Here is a 21,606-nt window from a genome sequence, read left to right as displayed (position 1 = left end):
ATCCATTGTAATCCTACAGAGCGACACTTGAGAGCCTGCTTAACAACGAAAGCGGTACATTGTGCTACAGCTACTGGAATAAGGAGTTGATTCATTGAAATAATAATATTGTAGAATTGTCTTGTTTATGTCAAGGTAAAAAAAACAATGGGTATCTGAGAGGGTACGCTAATGTTCAATTGATATATTCATGGAGGCACAGATTGGTTCATGCGAACTCCTGGTGCACATTCTCATACTGGGCACGAATTAGCTCGGCCTCGATCACACGCCTCTTAGCCTTTTCTTCTTCGCTAGAATTGTCTTTGAACACATGGTCCATCTGCTCAAGGGTTCGGCCCTTGGTCTCTGGCACAAAGAAGAAAGTCCAGATTCCGGCGAGCAGGCAAAAGACGGCGAAGAAGACGTAAGCACCGTAGCCCGTGTCTTGGACAAGAGGCGGGGTGATGAGACCCTTCAGAAATAATTAGTACGCTTGACACATTGAGTGACCAGAGAATGGTAATGAGAAACTTACAATGATAAAGTTGTTGAGCCAGTTGGAACAAGTTGAAAGAGCAACACCCTTGGCACGAAGGGAAGAAGGGAAGATTTCTGGATCGGTCAGATTGATGGCTGGTGAACATGATGAATGGATAAAAATACGTACCTGAAGGCATAGCCCACGGGATAGGACCCCAGGTAGCTCCAAAGGCAAGCATGTAGAATAGTAGGAATGCAACACTGGTCCACCCTTGTGCTTTGTGAGACGGCCAATCAACAGAATAAATCCCGACCAAAGCAGCAATGATAACGTGGGATATGGCCATGAGGGCAGCACCACCTAAAAGCAACTTGCGACGACCGACAACGTCCATGGTCCAGATACTGGTAGTGACACCTACCAACTGTACAATGTTGAGAACGCCGGACATGATAAGTTGCATGCTCCTGTCGAGACCCATGGTCTCAAAGAGGGTTGGGGAGTAGTAAATTAGAGCGTTGATACCGATGAACTATCCATATAGTTAGCATGTGTTTGGTTATATCGTGACATACAAATAACTCACCTGTTGGAAGAATCCTAGTCCAATACCGATGTGAGTCCGACGCCAGCAGCCCTTCCTGAAGCAATCGGCCCACGACGACAGCTCCTGTAGAATGGAGTTCTTTGTGCCACCGCCTTGTAGATCTGGGTGGTTTTCCCTGTTCATTTGCTGGTGGAAGCGAACCTCGGCCTGGATATCCATAAGCTCCTGGCGGACGCGTCTGTCGGAGGCTGGCAGGGAACGGAGTCTGCAAAGACTATCAAGAGCTTCCTCATCACGACCCTTTGAAGCCAACCAACGGGGCGAGAATGGAAGAGCGTATACACCGGCGGCGAGGACAAACCCCGGGATCAATTGGAGCAGGAAAGGGAGACGCCAGGCCCATTCACCGACCATATATTGTGTGCCATAGGTAATCCAAAAGGCAATCACAATGCCTAGGACAATACACCATTCTTCAAGAACCAAGAGGGTTCCACGACATTCGGGGGACCTAATAAAGGAGACTGGAATAAGAATTTATATCACATGTGTGAGAGTAGGAAGACATACTGATTTCGGAGATGTACAATGGTGCAACCATAGACAACATTCCGATACCGATACCACCAATCAGCCGAGCCACCGTCAACATAGGATAACCATAGGCAGCGGTCTGGAGCACAGAGCCAAGAGTGAAGATAGCAACAGCGACTAGAATTGAATACCGTCGCGAGATCTTATCCGCAATCCAGCCCTGGTTGAAAGCACCAATCAAAGCGCCTAGCTCAATCATCGCTGTCAACAATCCTTTGGCAAAGCCTGAGCCTGGATTACCCTCGTCTATCCTCGGGAATTCCGTCAAGAACTGATCCATGACCAGAATCACGGACACAACACCTTGGTCATAACCGAAAAGCAAACCACCCAACGTCGAGCAGGCGGCACACAGAACCACGAACGGATTAGCTGCGAGACCACGTAGACCGGGTGGGCCATAAGGCTCGCGGTCTGAGGCAATGTCATCAGCATGGTGAGAGAAGCCTTCTACCGCTGGATCATGGGATAGTTTTTTCGTAACGGGAACATCATCAGCCATTTTGAATGGGAGATGAGATTGAGAGGCAAGTTAAAGAAAATCTGAAGATTATATTTCTCGTATTTCTTTGGTTGAAGCGGCAAACACTCTGATATTTAAACTCTTACCTCCGGAGACACTCCGGGGATATTTATACCCATTTTCCCATTTCTCTCCTTCCCCCCCTCTCTCTCTCTCTCTCTCCACTCCCCGGTTACCTCGCCGGGAATAGTATAACCAAGTTGTTCCGCTCCGTAAATCGGGGTCCCCGGTCAGGAAAGCCAATGAGGACCAAGGCGTGGGATGCAAGTCGGGGTAAATGACGGAGTCGCAGACGGTTCGGCCAGCGGGTTCGGGGAAGATCGGCGCTATTGCAATTGTGGGGGAAACACGGAGAAGCGACATAATAGCATATCGTTCATTGGCGGCGGCTATTGGCGTAGTTCATTGACGTTTCAACTTCCTTTTTCAGTCTATACTCGGCCTTTGAGAAATAAGAATAAGGCTTTCAGCCGTAACTTGGTGTTGTCTGGCCAGACCGGGTATGTATACGAAATCGGCATAGGTCAAGTTATGGAAGCTAGACAGGGGACAGGGCTTATTCCTGCAACATTCTTAAAAAGAAAAATATATAGATCCGTTTGTTGATATGAACTTATTGTATGCTTTCTATTCTATATGTACATATTGTATGTATAGCTCTATTCCGTACTCCATAACCCCAAGTAGCAATGTCACTACAGACTAACTATCACCCGGGATATATCCCAGATGAAACCTGCCAAGTTCTTCCCTGGGCATTTTCGGGCCGGACATACATTCGGAAAGTCAAGTGACTATAAGCCGATCTATCCCGTGATGGTATAGTTAGAGTATAACATAGATATATAGGTACAAGTACTCGGTAGAATACTAGAATACTAGAATCCCTACTATCATAGATAATATCCACAATTCCCCATGGGGAGAATGAGACTTTCTAAATCCACTTTCTTTTAATCCAAAAAAAAAAAAAAAAAAAAAAAAAACATCGGAATTCGTTGTCCACTTTTGCCTAAGCGGTGTCTCCCTTGGTGTCTTGGTGTTGTTCATTCCGGTAACCATTTTCCATTTCCTCCACGGATTCCAGTTCCCGACCCCTCGTTCCCCCTCCTCTTGCAATCTTCGGATTTCCCAACTTCCATTTTCTTTTTTTGAAAATCATGGCTTCCTTCATGGAAGACCTGTGGTCCAGCATCTTCACCCCAGGACCCACTCCAACCCTTTTGATCGCGACCAACGTCGCCTTCGCCGCACTCCAGTTTATCTTCCTCGCTCTCCTCCTAGCTACCTGTAGCCTCCACTTCGTCGCCCTATCCATCATTAGTGCTGGATTATGGTGGTCTATCAACTGGTTCGCTGCTGAGGTGCGACTTGCCCAGCAGGCGCAAGTGGCTGAAAAAGAAAAACAAGAGTCTGAGGGGGGTGACGCGAAGACGAAAAGTCCCGCTGTGGGAGAAAGCGTCGACAGCGATACGGAGACTGAAGCTTTCGATGTTAAGAAGACAGATGGTAAGCCTAGTGCTGTCGCGACCGGGAGTGCCACGTCCGGGTTGCTGCCCACAGCTCGCGATCCTAAGAAGCGGCCCAGCACTGGTGGTGAAGGATCTGGGTATGGAAGCACCGATAGCGAGTGGGAGAAGGTTGACGATACTAAGTCTTGAGGGACACTTGGCACTCAAGGATACACATAAACCTTGCTTCGAAATATCTACACTCTCACCTTGGTGGAACATGGTTGCGCACTGCATGTTTACCAGGCCCCGGTCCCCTCAACGAATGCGTAGGACGCGTTCATGGTGATACAAACTCTATGTCGACCCTTTTGCGTGCCTTGGCTAGGAACTGGATGGGATTTCGGATTGGATTTTGGATATGAACGCGTATATACGCATGCCCTTTTGTTTGTTTGTTTCGGAGCGATACCCCATACTATGTAGATGGTGCAATTTACAGTAGCTCGCGCTTGATTTTGATGTTAGCAGGAACCTAAGATCCTCTTTGAATATATCCATTAACAATAACATTCTAAACGATATCGACCGTATACTGTACGGATAAAGTAAATAGAATCGGAGTTGAAGCTTCAAAGAATCCACGTGACCACCCTCCAATCCAAACATCGAACTCCGTCGCAACATAACAGAGACAAACCATCGAACACGACCGGAGCAGCAACCAAAAACACCAGCTGCATCTCACAATGCCCGATGTCCCTTGATCAAAATGCTCTCAACCGTACCCCTCAATGTGGGACGTAGGCGCATCTGCGGCTCCGTCTTCTCCCCCGCGTCTCTCGAAGCTCATCCGCCGAAGTCGACTTCGGATTCCCAACGCGAGCAGACCCCAGTCGCGTCAGTCGAAGAATCAATCGACTCCTCGTCAACCTTCAAAGCAGACTCGCAATCAACCTCATTCGCGACGATTGGGGGATCGACGGACGCTACATCCCCAGAGGAAGACACATTGAATCAGGCGCGGCAGACCGCGAAAGAGTTCCTATCTGTACCCAATCTGGGATTCGATTTGCTTTACAACCTCCGTAATACCGATGGAAGTCAGGCATTGAAAGAATGGAACCGGCTCAGCCCTCCGTCGAAGGAGACAGCCGAGGCGCTGGAGTATCTTATGCGAACTTCTCCGTGGACATTGTTTGAATGGTATGGGAATGATATTAGGAGGCATTTCTTGGTCAATCTTCGGACTGGGATATCTAAGGTATGGACGCTGTGCGTCATTGAATTTGGTGGGTCCGTGCTAATGGTCTTACAGTTGTTAAAGTCCCCGGAGGAAGAAGGTCTGCTCCGGACAATTGTGAACTGCTTACAGCTTGCGCGTCGAATTTATCTCGCTCCCGTCGTCCACTATCTGATTCCTTTAATAGCTGCTCCCCACCAAGGAGGGTTCTTGGCTCAACTACAGCGTGCCTTTCATACGGTGGTTCAATACAGTCTACCCTGGAAAAATATTTCACCACTTCTCGCCAGAGAGCTCACACAAGATGCTGTGGTTATCTTAGGAATTGATACCCTGGATGAAGATTCCGATGCGGACAGAATGAGTCTCGATGGAATGGAGATGGAACGGGCATACTCGGTCTCGTACAAAGATTGGAGGCAAGAATCACCTGAAACCCAGGCACATATGATGGCCAAGGGCGAAAGTGGCTGCGTGACCATTGCACGGGATCAACTTTTGGCATTTCTCAACGGACTGCAGCTGGTCGGGCTCGGCGGAGACCAGGCCCAGAAGGTGTTCGCCAATGTGATGAACACCATGATGGGAGACTTCATTCGTGCCGCTTACGCCGGCGAATGGGAGTCGCCCTCAACCGCGCCGCAGCACCTGGAACAGTGGGTTGAAAACGTTTATGCACGGCTCGCTGTGCAGGTCCTGGACATCATCCATTCTGACCTCGCTGGAACCCAATCTGGGGCAATGGAAGTGAGCTTGCGCGACGTGGAAAAGTGGCGAGCGATGGGTATTGCCCGGCTGGGCAAGCTTCGAGTCAGCGAGCTTTTCGATGTGGTTGTTGATTGGCCTGCAAGCAGCGGGGCGGTAGAAGATCTGCGACGTTTCACAAACAACTCATCTGGAGCACGTTTATACGTGACGCATTTCTTCTCTATCAATTTGCTCCAGCGATTGTTGCATCCCGGTGCTTCTACAGTCGAGATCCTACAGGTTTACATCTCGATCATTCGAGCATTTCATATATTGGACCCCAAGGGTGTTCTGCTAGATCGTATCGCTCGACCAATCCGACGATACTTGAGGGACCGCGATGACACTGTCAAGGTGATTGTTAGTGGTCTATTGGCGGACCCCACGACAGCCGACGGACCAACAGCTACCGGCGACACCTTGTCAGAGCTGGCGGCAGAGCTGACCAAGGTCCACCAGCATTCCATGCAAAATAATAGGAGCGAGCTAGACTATGACGATTTGTACTGGGTGCCCGATCCAGTTGATGCCGCTCCTGATTATAAAAAGTCGAAGAGTGTAGATGTCATTGACAGTCTGGTTAGCTTGTTCGACTCGAAGGAGACCTTCGTGAAGGAAATGCAGACTCTTCTCGCAGATCGTCTTATCCAGAAACGTCAGAACTACGACCAAGAGATTACAGTGCTGGAGCTTCTGAAGGTCCGATTCGGTGATTCGGCACTACAGGCATGCGAGGTGATGCTGAAAGATATCTCCGACTCGCGACGTCTCGATCTCACCGTGCGGAATGATCAGATACTGTCCGGGTATCGGAAGCAAGCAGGCGTCGGAAAACTCCATGCCAAGATTCTATCCCGCTTCTTCTGGCCGGAGTTCCAAGAACAAGAATTCAAGGTCCCCGATGAAATTATCAAACTGCAAGAGCGGTACGCGGCTTGCTTCGAAGGGCGCAAGGACTCGCGCAAGCTCATGTGGCGCAACGCCCTGGGCCAGGTCACCGTCGAGCTGGAGTTAGAGAATCACACCTTCAAAGACGAAGTGGCAACCTGGCAAGCAACCGTAATCTATGCCTTCCAGTCCGACTCAAGCGAACCCGCTACAAAAACAATCCCGGAACTCGCCGATGAGCTCGAGATGACACCTCCCCTTGTACGCAGTGCCTGTCTCTTCTGGGTCAGCAAGCGCATTCTCACCGAGGTACACCGCGACATCTTCCGCGTGTTAGAAATTCTCCCCACAGAAGACGAGGAACACCATGCGCACGCAGCCGGTGACTTCAGCGATGCCTCGGACAGCGAAGCAGGCGATACGGCCCACGCAGCGGCAGCGGCTGAAGCAGCGGCGGCCGCAGCAGCAAAGGAATCCGCCGAGGCGGCTGCCATGGAGAAAATGAATGTGCATTGGCAGTTTATTGTGGGCATGCTCACGAATCAAGGACCAATGGCTCTGAACCGCATTGTCATGATGTTGAAGATAGCCGTTCCAGGCGGGTTCCCGTTCAGCAACGAAGAGTTGCGCGAGTTCTTGGGTGGTATGGTTTCAAAGGGCAAGTTGGAGATTGTTAACGGCGGTAATTACAAGATCGTGCATTAGCATCAGCCAGGCGTCTGTCGAGTGTGAGCGTTTTTTTCTTCTTTTGGCGTTGCTGGAACCGATGTACAAGAATACCCTGGAAAGAATATGATTTATGAATGATAGATGGACGAAAGACGAATTAGGTAAATCCATTATAACGGAGGGTTGTCAGCTTCTTCCTCTTCTTCGCATTTCTCCAAGGCCCTTCCCCCTTTTTATATCTTCCTTTCTATAAACCATCTTTACTCACATTCTTCAGACACGAGATGGCTTGAGAAGGTTTACACCAAACACCAAACATGCCGGTATATTCGGGTTGTTGATCGCGAACGAAGCGCACAAAATGAAGAATAAGGGGACGATATTATCATCTGGGCATTGCCGAGCCTCCAAGAAGTTGCTACTAATAGCATATCATATACAACATAAGAAGCGATTTCACTCTCTTTCTTCGCGCCATGAACCCAATCACAGAAGAGACGTAGGGCTAGAGTGGCCTACTACTCTGTCTTGGACTCCAACTTCCGTGTCCGCGATGTCTCTGGTGTTGTTGACGCTTCCGTTTACCCCAAGATCCCCGGTAATAATTCTGCTGGAGTGGTTTGTATCTCTAGGAGGATTAATTTATTCGCAATTGATATGAAGTTTACTGTCTATCAGTTTACTCATCTCCAAGCTATTTTTATCCTACACGTCATTGATTCTACCACTACCACGTCAAAAGAAAGGACCAACTCCTACAAACAAACCTACTACCCGCGATCCTGTCAGCCAGATTGAACTGCAGTCCATCCACGTATTGCAGCGGGCTTTACCACACTACATTTGAGTAACAGTATCATATTCGCTAGCCAGACTAGGGCTAAGCTAATTACACTCTATCAGGGGTTACTAGCGAAGACTTAGTTGCAACAATGCGACAAGCATTGTCACCCGACCCAGTCGTGCCTGACCACAATCGCCAAGCACGGACGAACGGCGAGGGAACTACCCTCCTGGCAACGCTGAAGACTCTGTCCCAGGCTGTGCAAGATCTACAGAAAAAGGCCGAGGCCCGTGAGAAGGACATGCTAGACACGGACAAGAGCCTTGCCGACATAGACAAGAGGCTTACCGACACGGACAAGAGCCTTGCCGACATAGGCAAAAGGCTTACCGACACGGATAAGAGCCTTGCCGACACGAAAACCAATCTAGAGACTATGACCAAAGACCTCAAAGCGGTGGAAAAGACCCTTATCAAATATGAGCATACGTTCGATGCGTATACAATTGAGGTACGCTCAACTGTACTCGACAAATGGGCTGGGAAGCCTATCAGCAATACTAGGAAGTCTCAGCGAAATGCTACTACCCACGGAGGCAATATCCTTGCGGATTATGATGTTATCCTCCAGGAGGTTGACCGGCAAGACTCGAGGGTAGACCGGTGGAAGCCGGCGTTTGCATCTTACTACAATGTGTCGTGGGAGTTGCTTCATACCCGTGGTGGGCTCGATTCAGTTAGTAAAGAGCTAGTTCGGATCTTTGACTATCTTGCGGATACTAGATCGCTTGAGAAATGGGAGGAAAACACATCTTCCAAAAGGGTTCAAGTTCGGGCTGAAATTGTTACAATATGTACTAGCTGGATCGATAAGTGGGTGAATGGTACTATGGATACCAATCCGACGAAACCTCAGATGGAGAGACTGCGACAATTCTCCCATCAGACATAGCTCCTCCCCTCCTATAAGAACCCTCCCACTGCTGTTTACCGTTTCTTCTTGCTATTCCCTATCATTGCACGATTTTTGTTATTGTTAAATTGTTTAACGTCTAGCGGAGCGGAAGTGGAGCTATATGATCCTATCTTCCTCGCTCCTTGACCTATTAACATTAACTTACGGGCTCTTCATATTACTATATATGTTGTAGTATTCTTATTCTTAATCGATCTCTATCATCTATGTTAGGTATTGGTATCCAAAGACTTTTAGATTCTTCCTATACACGTACATTACTTAACAGCTATGGGTATACTTTCAGGTAGTTGGGTATAATCCAACCACATTCTATTGTTTAGCTGAGGGAGAGGTCAGTTATACTCGTTCGACTTGGATGATTCTCACCCGGATTCTTACTATCCGTCGCGCACACACCTTTCTCACACACCTTTCTCACCCTAAAACTTCCAATGGATTCTAAATGACTTATACTCTATAATTCTTATGCAACAGTAACCCAATACATACGACCATAGGGTGTGGAAAATAGGGCTTCCCGTCCGCTCAGCCGTACTCAAGCCACATATTCTGCACAGTCAATAGTCAATGTGCCCTTAGTACCTAAGTGATACTCTAGGGTGAGTGCGGGTGATATGGGTGAGAAGTCTCGAGACTGGGGTGAGAGAGGTGAGAACGGAGTGACAATTCTCACCCTTAAGGTGATAAATGCTAACTCACTCTAAACCTATGCCAGTCCTAAGAAAAAGATATAAATACAAAGCCCCGAGGCCCTTCTCTTACTCTACCACGATTTTCTTTAAATTTCTTTCCTATCTAAAATATATTCTCCGAAAACAATCTCTAGAAAGCCCTCTAGGAGCGTATTGTACGTGCCGTACTACGTGGTTTTATACGTGAATATTAAAACGAGAAGGAAGATAAGGATAATACTATCTACTACCGTAAGCTAGCGCCTACTACGTTAGAAAAATACGATTATATAGTTGTTACCTAGGCTCTATAAGTTTGACTCGTATCTTACCGATCTTAGTTCCTAATTATTAGTAGATAGAGGCTTTCCTATAACGAGTCTATAGATTCGAATTTTCCTAACTTGCCTATCCCGACTCCTTAACTTTTGAAACTTTTCGTAGAGTTTTATATTATATCGCGTAAATATATCCCGGCTTAAAAGTCGGTTTATAATATATTAACTAGCTTTACGTTACGGTAGGAGCGAGATACTTCTCGACCCCTTTCCGATAAGGTTAAGCAGGACGTTCTTAACGTATAAGGTAACAACTGTCCTTCTCTGGAGCTAGCTGCTAATAAGAAAAACAAAAGTATATTAGAACTGCCCTGACAGTGAAATACAAACTCCCTACAAAGCCTAGAGAGCGGTTCCTTGTCAACGGAAAGGACATAGATTACCTGCTTCGACACCTATTTGTGGACGACTGTCACGATTATTTATATGAGAGAGCACGTGTCCAGACCGGAAGTTCTCTCTCTTTATTTGCTGGGTCAGGTGCAAGAGCAGGGGCTGTTATCGAATCAAGTGCTTATCGCAACTCAAATGAATGCTTTGATATTACGTGGATCGAGTAATCCAGCTTCGACTAACACAGTCATTGCAAAGGCGCTCAAGGCGAGCTTGGGACCCTTCACCCACCACACAGCCGCACGAGACAGGCATAGAGTGCACCTCATTCGCTCATAAGGCAAATTTTCCGTGGAAACTGGAGATAGCGTTTTCAACACCTGATTCGCGTTGAATTATTTCGCTGATTTCGTGCGCTTTCTGCCTTGAAGATGGATTCAGAGCCTCCAAGATAGCGTCTGCCAGCCTGTCCACAGTGAGCTTTACAAGGAATTGGAGACGGACCAACTCTATGGCCGTGACGTTGATCGCCTTGAGAAGCTCCGGACTATCAAGACCAAGTTTGATCCTTACAACAAGTTTGGATTCTGTTGTGATATGAGGCTGGTGCAGATCAGGAACCAAGCCGCACCGTCGGAATTAGCTCCGAAGTGCCTATACAGACGACCAAGTTGATTTCCAATCAACTTGGCTCATTGTTGTATATATAGGCACATGTATCACTCTGAAATAAGAAGTCAATCCATACCTCTGAACAACAACAGATTCTATGCTTCCCTCGCAAGCTCTTGAGGCCATAAGAGGAAAGACAAGTGAAAGGAGCCGGAATATAGGTTTATAGAACCAACCCTTCTTCGCCATCTTGAACTGGTCCTAAACCCCTTCGCTGGGTGGATAGCGTGGAAAATGCCACTTCCCCTGCGATTAAGCTATGTAATACACTGTAGTTAGCGATACCAGCTGCCGGCGGAGCGATTGACGTTACATTGAGAAACAACTAGTTAACGTATTCGGTAAGCGAGTGGTTATTGTAAGCGAGTGGCCATCTCCAAAACACATAGTAAATTGGATAAATTACAACTCGATATCTCAACAATAGGGTTCTATAGGGGCTTTTCCTTTAAACTCAATATATTTCATATATAATCTAGTATAGATGGAAGTTTCGGGGAATTTAATAAGTTTATAATTGAGATATATATATATATGTATTCAAGTTCAGCGTTGTAATATTCGTTACCGTAGTAATTAAGCTGTTCGATAAACTTAAAATTAATATAAACTGCCTAAAATGCTTATCGATTACTATCGGCATAGTAATAAAATACAAAAAGAACGTGGTTGTTGAGATAGTACCTTGACCGGCTGCGCGCCACTGTTGCGATGGATGGCGAATGCGATTCTTTATTGCCGCCGCCTTCGGTCGACGGATGCCTGGTTGGCAGCGAGCACGGGATTGTGTATTGTGTGTATTCGGATCTAGTTTCCAGTGCGAGGGTCGATAATTGGAGGCCGGCGGGTCTTTACGAAGAGTTTCGGAAATTTTTCTCATCACGTCCAGGTATTCGACCTCCCAGGATTTAAGCTTGTCGTGTGCCGCATCATGCCACTCTTGAGTCGGAGTTTCGGCGGCCAGTGCTTGGAGGATGGACACAGGCACCTGACCAATACCTGTTTGGTGGATGCGCCACTTGTTTGGACTAACTGCTTTGGCCAGGTTATCCGAATACAGGTTAAAACAATCATTCCTTGACGGATTAGCTTTGCTCGGTGCAAAAGTCTCGCATATGTTACAGTTCTATTCTTTACTATTCGTGAACACGCTTCCTGGGATAACTTAACGTATTCTAGATTTGGACAACCAACAATACTTCTTTGAGCTCAATATCCCGCGCATGCAGCACCCAGTTTCAAAAGCGCGTTAATCCACTTACTGGCCTCGGGGTGCTGCACGTTCTAGAGTGTATAAACAATCTTGTACGCCGAGATCTTCCCATCTCTATACTCTTGAAATCCCTTAGGCACTGATCCCAGGCTTTGGTAAGATTTGGGATGACTGGGCTTGAGGATTCCTTTCTCCAACCAAGCAGGAAGCTTCTCGAACAACTCCGATGACAACTCATGGTCCTCTTTGGAGGCCTAAGAAGACGACACATTAGCTCACCAGAAACTTTATATACCAATAGTTTTACGGCTTACTGGCCACTTGAACGTTCCATATGCATGGTCCTTTAGGAATGCAGTCCACACCAACACATCCGTGACGTGAGCTCCTGGGGCCACATTCTCAGTGTTCGCCTTGCCTGGTCGTACAGTACACACGTTGCCGATCCCATCTTGCAGGGCCTGCGAGGCAGTAGGCGAAGAGGTAGTATTGCCGATGGTATCAAAGGCGTATCTGAGTGTAGGAGCCACACCTTTGATCTTGCCAACCACTTCTTCATCCTTATAGTCGAAGACATGACGAGCACCATACGAGCGCGCTAGATCTGCATGCTTTGGGCTGCAAGTAGTGATAACTTTCATGCCATACATAGAAGCCACCTGGATGGCGTACAACCCAACACTGGCTATTATAATGAGTAATAAAATCACTGGAGGTTGATGATCTAGGGTTCGACGTGACTTACAACTACCACCCCAAACCAAAACGCTACTGCCTTTGTCTTGCTCCCGATCAATAGCCAGAGAGCCCTTGGAGAACAAGGCCAACCAAGCGGTTGCTGCTGCCAAAGGAACAGTACTTGCGTGTTCTGGAGAGACAGTTGACGATAGCGGAAACGAGATTCTCTCATCTGCCAAGGTATATTGGCTGTAAGCACCCAGACCCTTAATCTCGCCTAGGATAATAGATATGTCAACATGTCTGGGCATTAATCGCACAGCAGTTAACTTACCACCCCAGATCAACCCCGCAAGAATATCGCCTTTCTTATAACGTCTGACGGAGCTGCCGAGCTCAACACATTCCCCTACGAAGTCACAGCCGAGCACAGCACCATCTCCAAACGCATTACCATCAAGGCTCTGGACTGTATATAGTCAGCTTTGAAGATGGATTGACGATGCTATAACGATATCATGCGAAATGACTTTTAGTTAAAAGCATGGAACAAGACTTCACTACTTACCATCAGTCGGATTCTGCGCAACGTGAGAAATCTTCACGAGGATTTGATGACCAACAGGAACTGGAAGGTCGATCTCTTCTTTGGACAAGCGCGGGGACTGCTCGGCAGATCCGCGGTTAACCAAGGCTGTCATCTTGGAGTCAATGGCCATTGTGGGTGTATTAAAGCTCTGCTTGAACCTAATCTGTCAGTTGTGATTCGTTGTAATTCCGGTAAGGGCCAGAGTTGTAGAATGAGCACCGAGTCGCCTTAAATATTGTCACTCTTGAGGTATGTTCGATGTCATCGACACAAGGGAGCTGCTTCTAAGTTCGTCGACAATTTGTAAGCTATAATTTGTAAGCAAAGGGATGGCAGGGAAAGTGCCAGGTGGGGACCCTTTGAAAATATCCGAGAGCAGGTGGAAGCGCACGTGGTGGCGATTGTACCGTTTGTGGCATGGCAAAGATGTACCCGCGGGGCAGGTAGAAGGGCTTTTGATGGCGATTGCACTGTTACCAACTTTTGAAAGCAGGCATAGCCATGGACTTGTTTGGCCCCGTGGGGCTTCTGAATCAAGTAGGTTTTGCCTCCGGCTGAACTTTAGGGCGTCGCGTATCAGCTCTGATGAATAAATCGCTGAAGGAATGTAGTTCGGCTGTTATGCGGACATCCAGTGTGTACTAAGGCACTAGGACACAATGCATTAACTGGCCTTAGTAAAAGAGTAATTTCCAAGTCCCCTGGAGCTCTAATTCTCAGTGAACGGTCGGGACGTGAAACCTTGCAACGTCATTTTCCGTTAGTTCAATGCAGGCAGAGACCTACTATTGAGAGGCAAGAGCTAACCTCTCAGACTCTGTCACTCAGTCTTTAGTCTTAAGAATCTACTTCACCGCTTTCTGGCTATTTCTTGACTTTCTGTGAAATGTCCGTCCCTAATCTCGATTTCCAACACCGAAGACCGACTAGGCCAACCCTGCCGCCTCTTTTCCGGCCAAACTTTGGAGCCAACTCATGAAATGAGCTGCATCGTCCGGAACCTGGCCTTTGTAAGAAGAGGTGACGATGACAATGGGCTGGTCCTTGGGCAACGCGTCTTTAGCGATAGCGAAAGAATCCACTCTCCTCGCGTTGAATCCATGTGCTTGGGCATCGACGGCGAGCCGGTAGGCGAGGGCCTTACAAGTATCGCTATTAGAGCCATTAAAGATATTGAGAGGCTTGCCCGAAAGCTCCTCGGTTCTCTGGGGGAATGGTCGCTCGGCACTTCCGGGGGAAGCTACCATAACCCTAACTGCGGTGAAGGGCCCTGTCGATCATCGCTAAGATTTGAACTATATGAAGGTAGCCTGGTACTCCCTTTGCTTCTTGCTTTCGGCTTCTTTACCTAGCATGGGAGGAGATAGAACTCGAGGCACATTCTGTAGTTCGCAGTTTTTGCGATCCCATTTCAAATGTAGGACGCGGAACAATCCCCAGGCTCCGAGCTCCTCTGTGCATCGGATGATTACCACAATGACTGACCCCGTACTAGTCGGGGAGGGAGTTTCAGGGCTTGGATGGCTGGAATTGCCTTTTTCATAGACGGAACGGGTGTCAATGTCATTTTGTTGAGGCTCTAGAATCGAACAGTCGTTTGATTGTGGTGGATGTGAACGTAAGGCATTTCTATGTGCCGAGTCGAGAGAGAGCGACTACAACCACGTTAGGCTTACAGTTTACTCTCGCTGAAATCGTCTCCTCTACATATGTACATCTTTTCACTTATTACGTACATGTGCATCAATCATTCGCAATGATCATAGGATTAAGCATCAGCATCAATAGCCCATATGGCAGACTTTCTTATTCCGTGTCTCATTGACAAATCGAGCCTTCGCCGCTTTTCGGCCAAATACTTCTTACTCTAAGCAATCTTCTTCCTGTTTCAGCGAAAGTGGGAACATAGGGAAGCTTTACGTCATCACACTGTGGTGCTTATGTAAGGTACACGGCGCTTCTACTTTCCCTCGTCCGAGCGGGCGGTGACTGCCCCGGCCCTTAGTTTCTCGTCGCCTGCGCATCGACATATCCTACGTTCCACATCTCCTGCTTTTCAACTGTAAGCTTGTGCCATGGAATCTTCCCCGGATAGTGGAGATGAGATAGTTGCGAGTTATCGCCCAGTCCGGAAAAGGACTAGAACCGGCTGGTGAGCTTTTTGGCCTGCTTCTTTAGAGACCAAGTATTGACGAGGGGATTTAGCATTCAGTGTCGCAGCCGCCGTCGCAAATGCAAGTCCGATCGATTTTTATTTTGTTAAGGTGTGGCAAGGGCTGATACCATGCAGGCGATGAGGCACGACCACGATGCCGTAGTTGTGAAGTGCGAGGCCAAGTCTGTCGATGGGGACTTAAGGCGTCGTTCCATCCCTCACGTACAATTAGTTTGTCACGTCGTGAAGCGGCTGCATTGTATGAAGTAGAAGAAGGGCGAGGGAGGAGGTCGAGTCGGCATCGGCAATTCGTTGATGAGACCAACGTCATCATCGATGGATACTCGACACCTGATAACCCTTCCTGCGGGCCTCACCTTCCAGCTCAAGATGAATCTTCACCTAGCCATGTCTCTCACTCACCATCACAGCCGATTCCTGGAGAATTGAGCATTGCCGATCTTTTTACGCAGCGAAACCTGCCAGCTTCAGACATACCAGCAAGCCCAAGCGGTAACCATGATCTACCTCCGCTCATTCAGTCCCGGCGGTTTCATTCAGTGTCCGGGCCTACGGCGACGAATACACAAACTCATCTATACCCTTTCTTGCTAGGCCAGGCAAGATCAAAGGACGCAACCCCGCAGCCAGTGCCACAATTTCCAGTCACAACTGGGGAAAAATTTCAACTTATTTCCGCTTTTATACAGGAGACAGGTACCTGGTGCGAGACAACTGACTCCCAAATGCACTTCACCGTGAAAAGCATTCACGAGATGATGAAGTCATCCTCATTTGTCGCTGCTGCGCTATCACTCGCCTCCCGCCAACTAGATTATTTTCATATGCGACAAAAGCCCGTGACATTAGAGCTTTACCAGTTTACCATTCAGTTGCTCCTTGGCCAAGACCCCGTTCAAGCCGACACGTCCATTTTGGCTACTTGTACTCTTCTCTGCGTTTACGAAATGATGGCCTCGCGAGTCGAAGAATGGAGACGGCACTTGAAAGGCTGTGCGGGATTTCTGCGGGCCCAAAGATGGAATGGGTCTAGCGAAGGCATAGTGAAGGCGAGCTTCTGGGCCTTTGCTCGAATTGGTGAGTAAACTCATGAACTGCAAACATGAGCCCATGGCTGATTACGAACGTAAAAGATGTGTGGGCAGCCTTCAATAGCGGCAAAGCGACGTTAATCCCAACAGAGTCTTGGGTAGACAATATGTGTATTGATTATGTTCTGGCCAACGGAGACTTGGATGATTATTGCAATCTTGCGAACTTAATCTTCGCTAAGATTGTGAATATTCTCTCAACTTCCCAACAATCTAGAATAGAAACGAGGACAGCTGGATTAAAAGCCTCCCTTTGCACCTTTTGGGACGAAATGCAAAAGTGGTACCAGCTGCGACCATCAGAGGTCTGTCCGCTGCTAAGAGATTTCGCTCCCACAAAGGTTTTTCCAGAAGCGCTATATATAAGATCTGCTCCAAGTAAGATATTTCCTCATTGAACAATGAAAACGTGGCTGACTTTCTAGACTGCGGCAATACATTCTACCATTCAGGCTGTATGCTGCTTCTACAGACCGGCCTCGTTACGCAGGGACCGGAAAATCTACATACATCATCCCAACAAGAAATCGTGAGTTCAGTTCTGCTCTTGAAATCCATTGATTCTTTTAGCTCACTAGGTCTCAGGGTAATATTATCTGGCACGCACGGGAACTAGTCGGAATCTCGATTTCAAACCCATCTCAGTATGTTGAGCAGCAATCTTCCTAGAGCTTTGTAGTAGGCAAAAGAACCAGGCTAATACTTCTCCGATGTCAAGTGCCAACTGGGTTAATCAACTTCAACCGTTGTTCATCGCCGGGACAGTATTAGGAAGTTCCGTAGCCTTCCCATCGGTCCGGGATACTCTGTCCTTGTCCCCAGGTGATGGACCGTCGGTCGCTGAAAATCATGATTCAGATGAGTTCTGTTCTGAAAAAATCCTACTATTAAAACATCTAGCTAGAATTGAGCGTGAGACGGGCTGGAAGACCTCGGATCGGGCCGCTGAGCTAAGAATGCTTTGGGGTTTTGTGTGATACAGCATGGATTGGAACAATAACCTATGTAAGTTAATGTCATTTTGCCAGTGGTGGGCTTCTACATCTATTCGAACCCTCAAAATGCGAATCCCCTTACTCTGCGATTGAACGTCCATTTTCCATCCCATTCAAGCGACTGTGGTATTTCGAGTTCGAATATAGTTCCTCCCAGTAATCACAGCCTCAAGTGCGAACCCACGAATTGAGAACAGCCTTTGACGAGAAGAACTCTTGAACATCTTTCACGAACAAATCAGGGCGCTCCAGGGACGAGAAATGACCACCCTCCTCGTACTCCCGCCAAAATTGTATGTTAGCAGCCTGATTTGCCCAGTCCCGGGGGCACTGTCACAACTGTGTTAGGATACCTTGAAAACAATTCGATGGACTTGGGACTTTCTTACGTGGAGTTGCTCCTTTGCATACATGCTCACGCCAGTAGGAGCAGACACATACGTCTCGAACGTCTTTTCAGCCTCGTGCATGCCACGGCCAAACGCCTCCCGGTAGAAGCGCAGAGCAGGAGTGGCGCCCTGTACCCAGTGCATCATGACAAGCGTGATGATGTCATCGTCACTGAACGCATCGTACACATCGGCCCAATCGTGAATCTTCTCCACAAACCAGGCAAGCAATCCGACAGGCGAGTCACCGAGAGCAAAGCCCAGAGTTTGAGGCCTGGTTTTTTGTTGCTCGAGATAGCCACTCTGATCTTGCTCAAAGTTCCACCGAACCTGCAGTGCCTTGTGCTCAAATGCCGAGTATGTAAATGCCGAAAAGCACCAGCGGATGTACGCGGCGGGAGCCGAAAAGAGGGTTGGCGGAGGCACTGGGAACATGTTCAGATGCTGAGCTCTGACTAAATCCGGATATTGTATGGCCAAAGAGCGGGTGATAAAAGATCCGAAGTCTCCTCCCTGCGTGACAAACTTCGGATAGCCCAAGACTTCTGTCATCAGGATTTTGTAGGCGCGCGCGACAACATTCGGTCCAACTCCAGATTTGGTCGGCGCAGGGGAAAACCCAAAGCCGGGTATAGATGGGGCAACAACATGGAAAGCAGGGTTATTGGCGTCCTTTGGGTTGCTCAGTGGCTCAACAACCCGGCGTGCCTCAACAAACGATCCTGGCCAGCCGTGGGAGAACAGGAGAGGGATTGCTTTGCTGCTGGAGGCACGCGCGTGAGTATAGTGAAGCACAAGAGTGCCATATCCCGGGACATTAAGCTTCACAATGAAGTGGTTGAAAGCATCGTTCAGGATTTTCTGAGGAAGAATTAGATCGATGTTAAAATGACACTACAAAGACTGCAAAGGTCGTTGCTTACCTCTTGTGTATCCCAGTCGTACTTGCTCTTCCAGTGCTCCGCAAGCTGTTTTACGCGAGAGATCTTAGCGCCTTGGGCCCAATTGTTTTCGTTAAAATCAGACTGCTCTTCGGGATAGCGAGCTAAAGCCAGCTTCTGCTTGGTGATTTTCAATAGCTCCCGGTCCACGTGCAGCTCGTAAGGCACTGGGACATTGAATTTCAACTGGTCGAGGGGAATTGGCGATTGGAGTATCATGCTGGAAAGGACGGAGTATTCTGGTTACACTGGTAGTGATAGTCGCAGTGCCGCACCGATATCGTACCTTTAATGGAGTCCGTACAATTGAAAGCCTGTTAAGATGCTGGAGTCGAAGAGGTTCTCTGGAGTTATGTACCGCAGTGGGGCGGGCTATAGAGAAATAATCTATGCCAATCGTCATGGTTGTCTTAAACTTGCCTCTTGTGTCGTCAAGGGGCGAAGCGGGAGGTCGCATGAGGGTGCAATCGCAAGCGCAAGCGCCGCTCAATCTCCTGATATGCGGGGGTTTCTCCGCAACCAAACTACTGTGCCGAAGCTCGAATGCCGAAGACATATACTAGAAACCAAGACCATGCACAATATCTGGGCCCCAGATGAGCTAAGCCTACATTCTGCTATATTCTAAAAAAATGAGGGCCAGTGGAAGTCGGAAGGGGAAGTGGCAAGTACAGCCGCTCTGAATTTTTGCATTTGCATCGTGTCCACTGAGAAGCACATGGCTATATTTAAATACCAGCCCTGTTCCTGTAGATGAAATTCTTGGAAAATTATCAAGTTGATTGAAATTTGTGAACCGACGATTCTGGACAATTCTTGAGTCTGCTGCCATGGGTCGATCCAAAGAAGTCATCATCATCGGTGGAGGCATATCTGGCCTTGGAATGGCGGTTCAATTGAAACGTCTTCTTGGTCATGATAACTTCACTATCTATGAGAAATCAGATAATGTCGGTGGGACATGGTGGCACAATCGGTACCCTGCTTGTGCGTGCGATATCCCGAGCCACTTCTATTCGTACAGCTTTGCATTGAAGCATGACTGGACTACGATGTTTCCTGGCAGGGATGAGCTTCATGCTTGTAAGAAAGATCTACTTCGTGGTTAACTCTTAGCTGACATACCACGAGATTTCTTTTCCGTCGCCGAGCGATTTAACATTCTACCTCACTGTCAATTCAATGCTATGTGTACCAGCATGACTTGGGACGATACTCGCTCCTTGTGGGTTGTGACTTTCGAGGATACCAACTCAGGCGAGATCTTCATTCGCGAATCTCCTGTTGTCGTCAGTGCAATTGGCACACTTGATCGCCCGGCCATCCCCTCTATCGACGGAGCCGATTCTTTCAAGGGCGAGATGTTCCACAGCGCCGAGTGGAATGATAACTTTAAGCCCAATGGCAAGCAAATTACCATTATGGGAAACGGTGCATCGGCTACTCAATTTGTTCCTGAGCTGGTCAAGTCAGTCGGACCCAAAGGCAAGGTGACCCAGCATGTCCGGAGCTCTCATTGGTGGACAAAGCGAGTAAGTAAGCTTTACATTAGTCACATTATGATTCTAATCACTGCAAAATAGGGAAATCCCACTTATTCTGAGCCATTCAAGTTTGCTTTAAAGTACTTGCCGCTCGCCGCTCGACTCTACCGTGTCATCCTAGCTTGGCAGCTGGAGAGCACTTTTTATTCATTTCACATGAACAGCGATGGTGCAGCTATGCGCCAGAAGATCCGAGATGCTACCTACTCCTATATAGAGAGTGAGGCGCCAGCTAAGTACAGAGATATTTTAAAGCCAGACTATGAGCCCGGTTGCAAGCGTCGAGTCAACACTGCCACCTATTTGAAATGCCTTCATTCTCCACAGATGATGCTCACCACGGATGCTATTATCAAGATTGGGCCAGACTACGTGGAAACTAAAGAGGGAAAGCAACACCCAGCGGACGCAATCATCTATGCCACTGGTTTCCAAACCCATAAATGGTTGTTTCCTATGAAAATCAAAGGCATCGGTGGCAAGGACCTTCACGATCAGTGGGACGCATCAGGGGGTGCTGAGGCATATAAAGGTACTGTCGTGACTGGCTTCCCCAACTTCTTCATTCTGTATGGACCCAACGCAGCGACTGGTCAACACTCGGTCATCTTCCACTCCGAATGTCAAATCAACTACTCATGCCGTTTGCTTCGCCCTGTGCTCCGCGGCGGTGCCGAGTCAATAATGGTCAAGCGAGAAGCTCAGAACCGAGACCTTTCCTGGGTTCACGACAAGTTGCAACATCTCGTCTTCAACAGTGGTTGCCAAAGTTGGTGGATGGACCCGGTTAGCAAGAAGAACACTTTCATATATCCTGATCCTATGTACAAGTACTGGCTACGCACAATTTTCCCCCGTTGGTCTGACTTCGATCTGCGCCAAACGGGTCAATCACGGAGAAGGTATTTGGTACTGGGCTGTTTTGCAGCAATTGGTCTTATCGGATACTCTGCCGTGGGGGTGCAAGAGGCGGTGCAGCTTATCGATGAAGCTTCGTCCTGGTTTTCGCTCCAAACTGGCTGGCAACTTGGTAGCCTCTTCTGGTGTATCTCATAGAGAGGACCTTTAGAGCTGAGAAATAGAGGCGG

The 21,606-nt window shown here is 48.0% G+C and overlaps 9 protein-coding genes across 9 annotated transcripts; 5 read left to right on the top strand and 4 right to left on the bottom strand.

Moving 5' to 3' along the window:
* Positions 1–208: 208 nt before the first annotated feature.
* On the bottom strand, positions 209–2,106 carry N7516_011512 (Major facilitator superfamily domain general substrate transporter; the record flags this gene model as incomplete). Its single annotated transcript, XM_057224230.1, has 5 exons — positions 209–454; positions 518–594; positions 650–995; positions 1,050–1,534; positions 1,581–2,106. The coding sequence occupies 5 exons, from the start codon at positions 2,104–2,106 to the stop codon at positions 209–211; spliced, it is 1,680 nt and encodes a 559-aa protein (XP_057069370.1).
* A 1,181-nt stretch (positions 2,107–3,287) lies between these two features.
* N7516_011511 (V-type ATPase assembly factor PKR1) lies at positions 3,288–3,788 on the top strand (the record flags this gene model as incomplete). The annotated part of the gene is made up of 1 exon (XM_057224229.1): positions 3,288–3,788. One exon carries the CDS (start codon positions 3,288–3,290, stop codon positions 3,786–3,788), a length of 501 nt encoding a protein of 166 aa, XP_057069369.1.
* A 562-nt stretch (positions 3,789–4,350) lies between these two features.
* Positions 4,351–7,161, top strand: N7516_011510 (anaphase promoting complex subunit 2; the record flags this gene model as incomplete). The annotated part of the gene is made up of 1 exon (XM_057224228.1): positions 4,351–7,161. The coding sequence occupies one exon, from the start codon at positions 4,351–4,353 to the stop codon at positions 7,159–7,161; it is 2,811 nt and encodes a 936-aa protein (XP_057069368.1).
* An 896-nt stretch (positions 7,162–8,057) lies between these two features.
* Positions 8,058–8,861, top strand: N7516_011509 (uncharacterized protein; the record flags this gene model as incomplete). The annotated part of the gene is made up of 1 exon (XM_057224227.1): positions 8,058–8,861. The coding sequence occupies one exon, from the start codon at positions 8,058–8,060 to the stop codon at positions 8,859–8,861; it is 804 nt and encodes a 267-aa protein (XP_057069367.1).
* Positions 8,862–12,109: 3,248 nt separating this feature from the next.
* Positions 12,110–13,512, bottom strand: N7516_011508 (zinc-binding alcohol dehydrogenase family protein; the record flags this gene model as incomplete). Its single annotated transcript, XM_057224226.1, has 5 exons — positions 12,110–12,369; positions 12,430–12,800; positions 12,861–13,070; positions 13,128–13,262; positions 13,362–13,512. 5 exons carry the CDS (start codon positions 13,510–13,512, stop codon positions 12,187–12,189), a joined length of 1,050 nt encoding a protein of 349 aa, XP_057069366.1. The 3' UTR covers positions 12,110–12,186.
* Positions 13,513–14,308: 796 nt separating this feature from the next.
* Positions 14,309–14,629, bottom strand: N7516_011507 (uncharacterized protein; the record flags this gene model as incomplete). Its single annotated transcript, XM_057224225.1, has 1 exon — positions 14,309–14,629. One exon carries the CDS (start codon positions 14,627–14,629, stop codon positions 14,309–14,311), a length of 321 nt encoding a protein of 106 aa, XP_057069365.1.
* A 1,037-nt stretch (positions 14,630–15,666) lies between these two features.
* N7516_011506 (uncharacterized protein) lies at positions 15,667–17,626 on the top strand (the record flags this gene model as incomplete). The annotated part of the gene is made up of 6 exons (XM_057224224.1): positions 15,667–15,719; positions 15,770–16,635; positions 16,692–17,027; positions 17,075–17,178; positions 17,235–17,293; positions 17,368–17,626. 6 exons carry the CDS (start codon positions 15,667–15,669, stop codon positions 17,624–17,626), a joined length of 1,677 nt encoding a protein of 558 aa, XP_057069364.1.
* A 186-nt stretch (positions 17,627–17,812) lies between these two features.
* Positions 17,813–19,193, bottom strand: N7516_011505 (epoxide hydrolase family protein; the record flags this gene model as incomplete). Its single annotated transcript, XM_057224223.1, has 3 exons — positions 17,813–17,974; positions 18,034–18,894; positions 18,957–19,193. 3 exons carry the CDS (start codon positions 19,191–19,193, stop codon positions 17,813–17,815), a joined length of 1,260 nt encoding a protein of 419 aa, XP_057069363.1.
* Positions 19,194–19,804: 611 nt separating this feature from the next.
* Positions 19,805–21,574, top strand: N7516_011504 (flavin-containing monooxygenase; the record flags this gene model as incomplete). Its single annotated transcript, XM_057224222.1, has 3 exons — positions 19,805–20,057; positions 20,106–20,506; positions 20,558–21,574. The coding sequence occupies 3 exons, from the start codon at positions 19,805–19,807 to the stop codon at positions 21,572–21,574; spliced, it is 1,671 nt and encodes a 556-aa protein (XP_057069362.1).
* Positions 21,575–21,606: the final 32 nt, after the last annotated feature.

Source organism: Penicillium verrucosum (assembly GCF_028828655.1).
Source record: "Penicillium verrucosum strain IBT 35672 chromosome Unknown utg000005l_segment0_segment0, whole genome shotgun sequence".
Lineage (NCBI taxonomy): Eukaryota > Fungi > Ascomycota > Eurotiomycetes > Eurotiales > Aspergillaceae > Penicillium > Penicillium verrucosum.
This window is presented reverse-complemented; position numbering and strand designations above follow the sequence as displayed.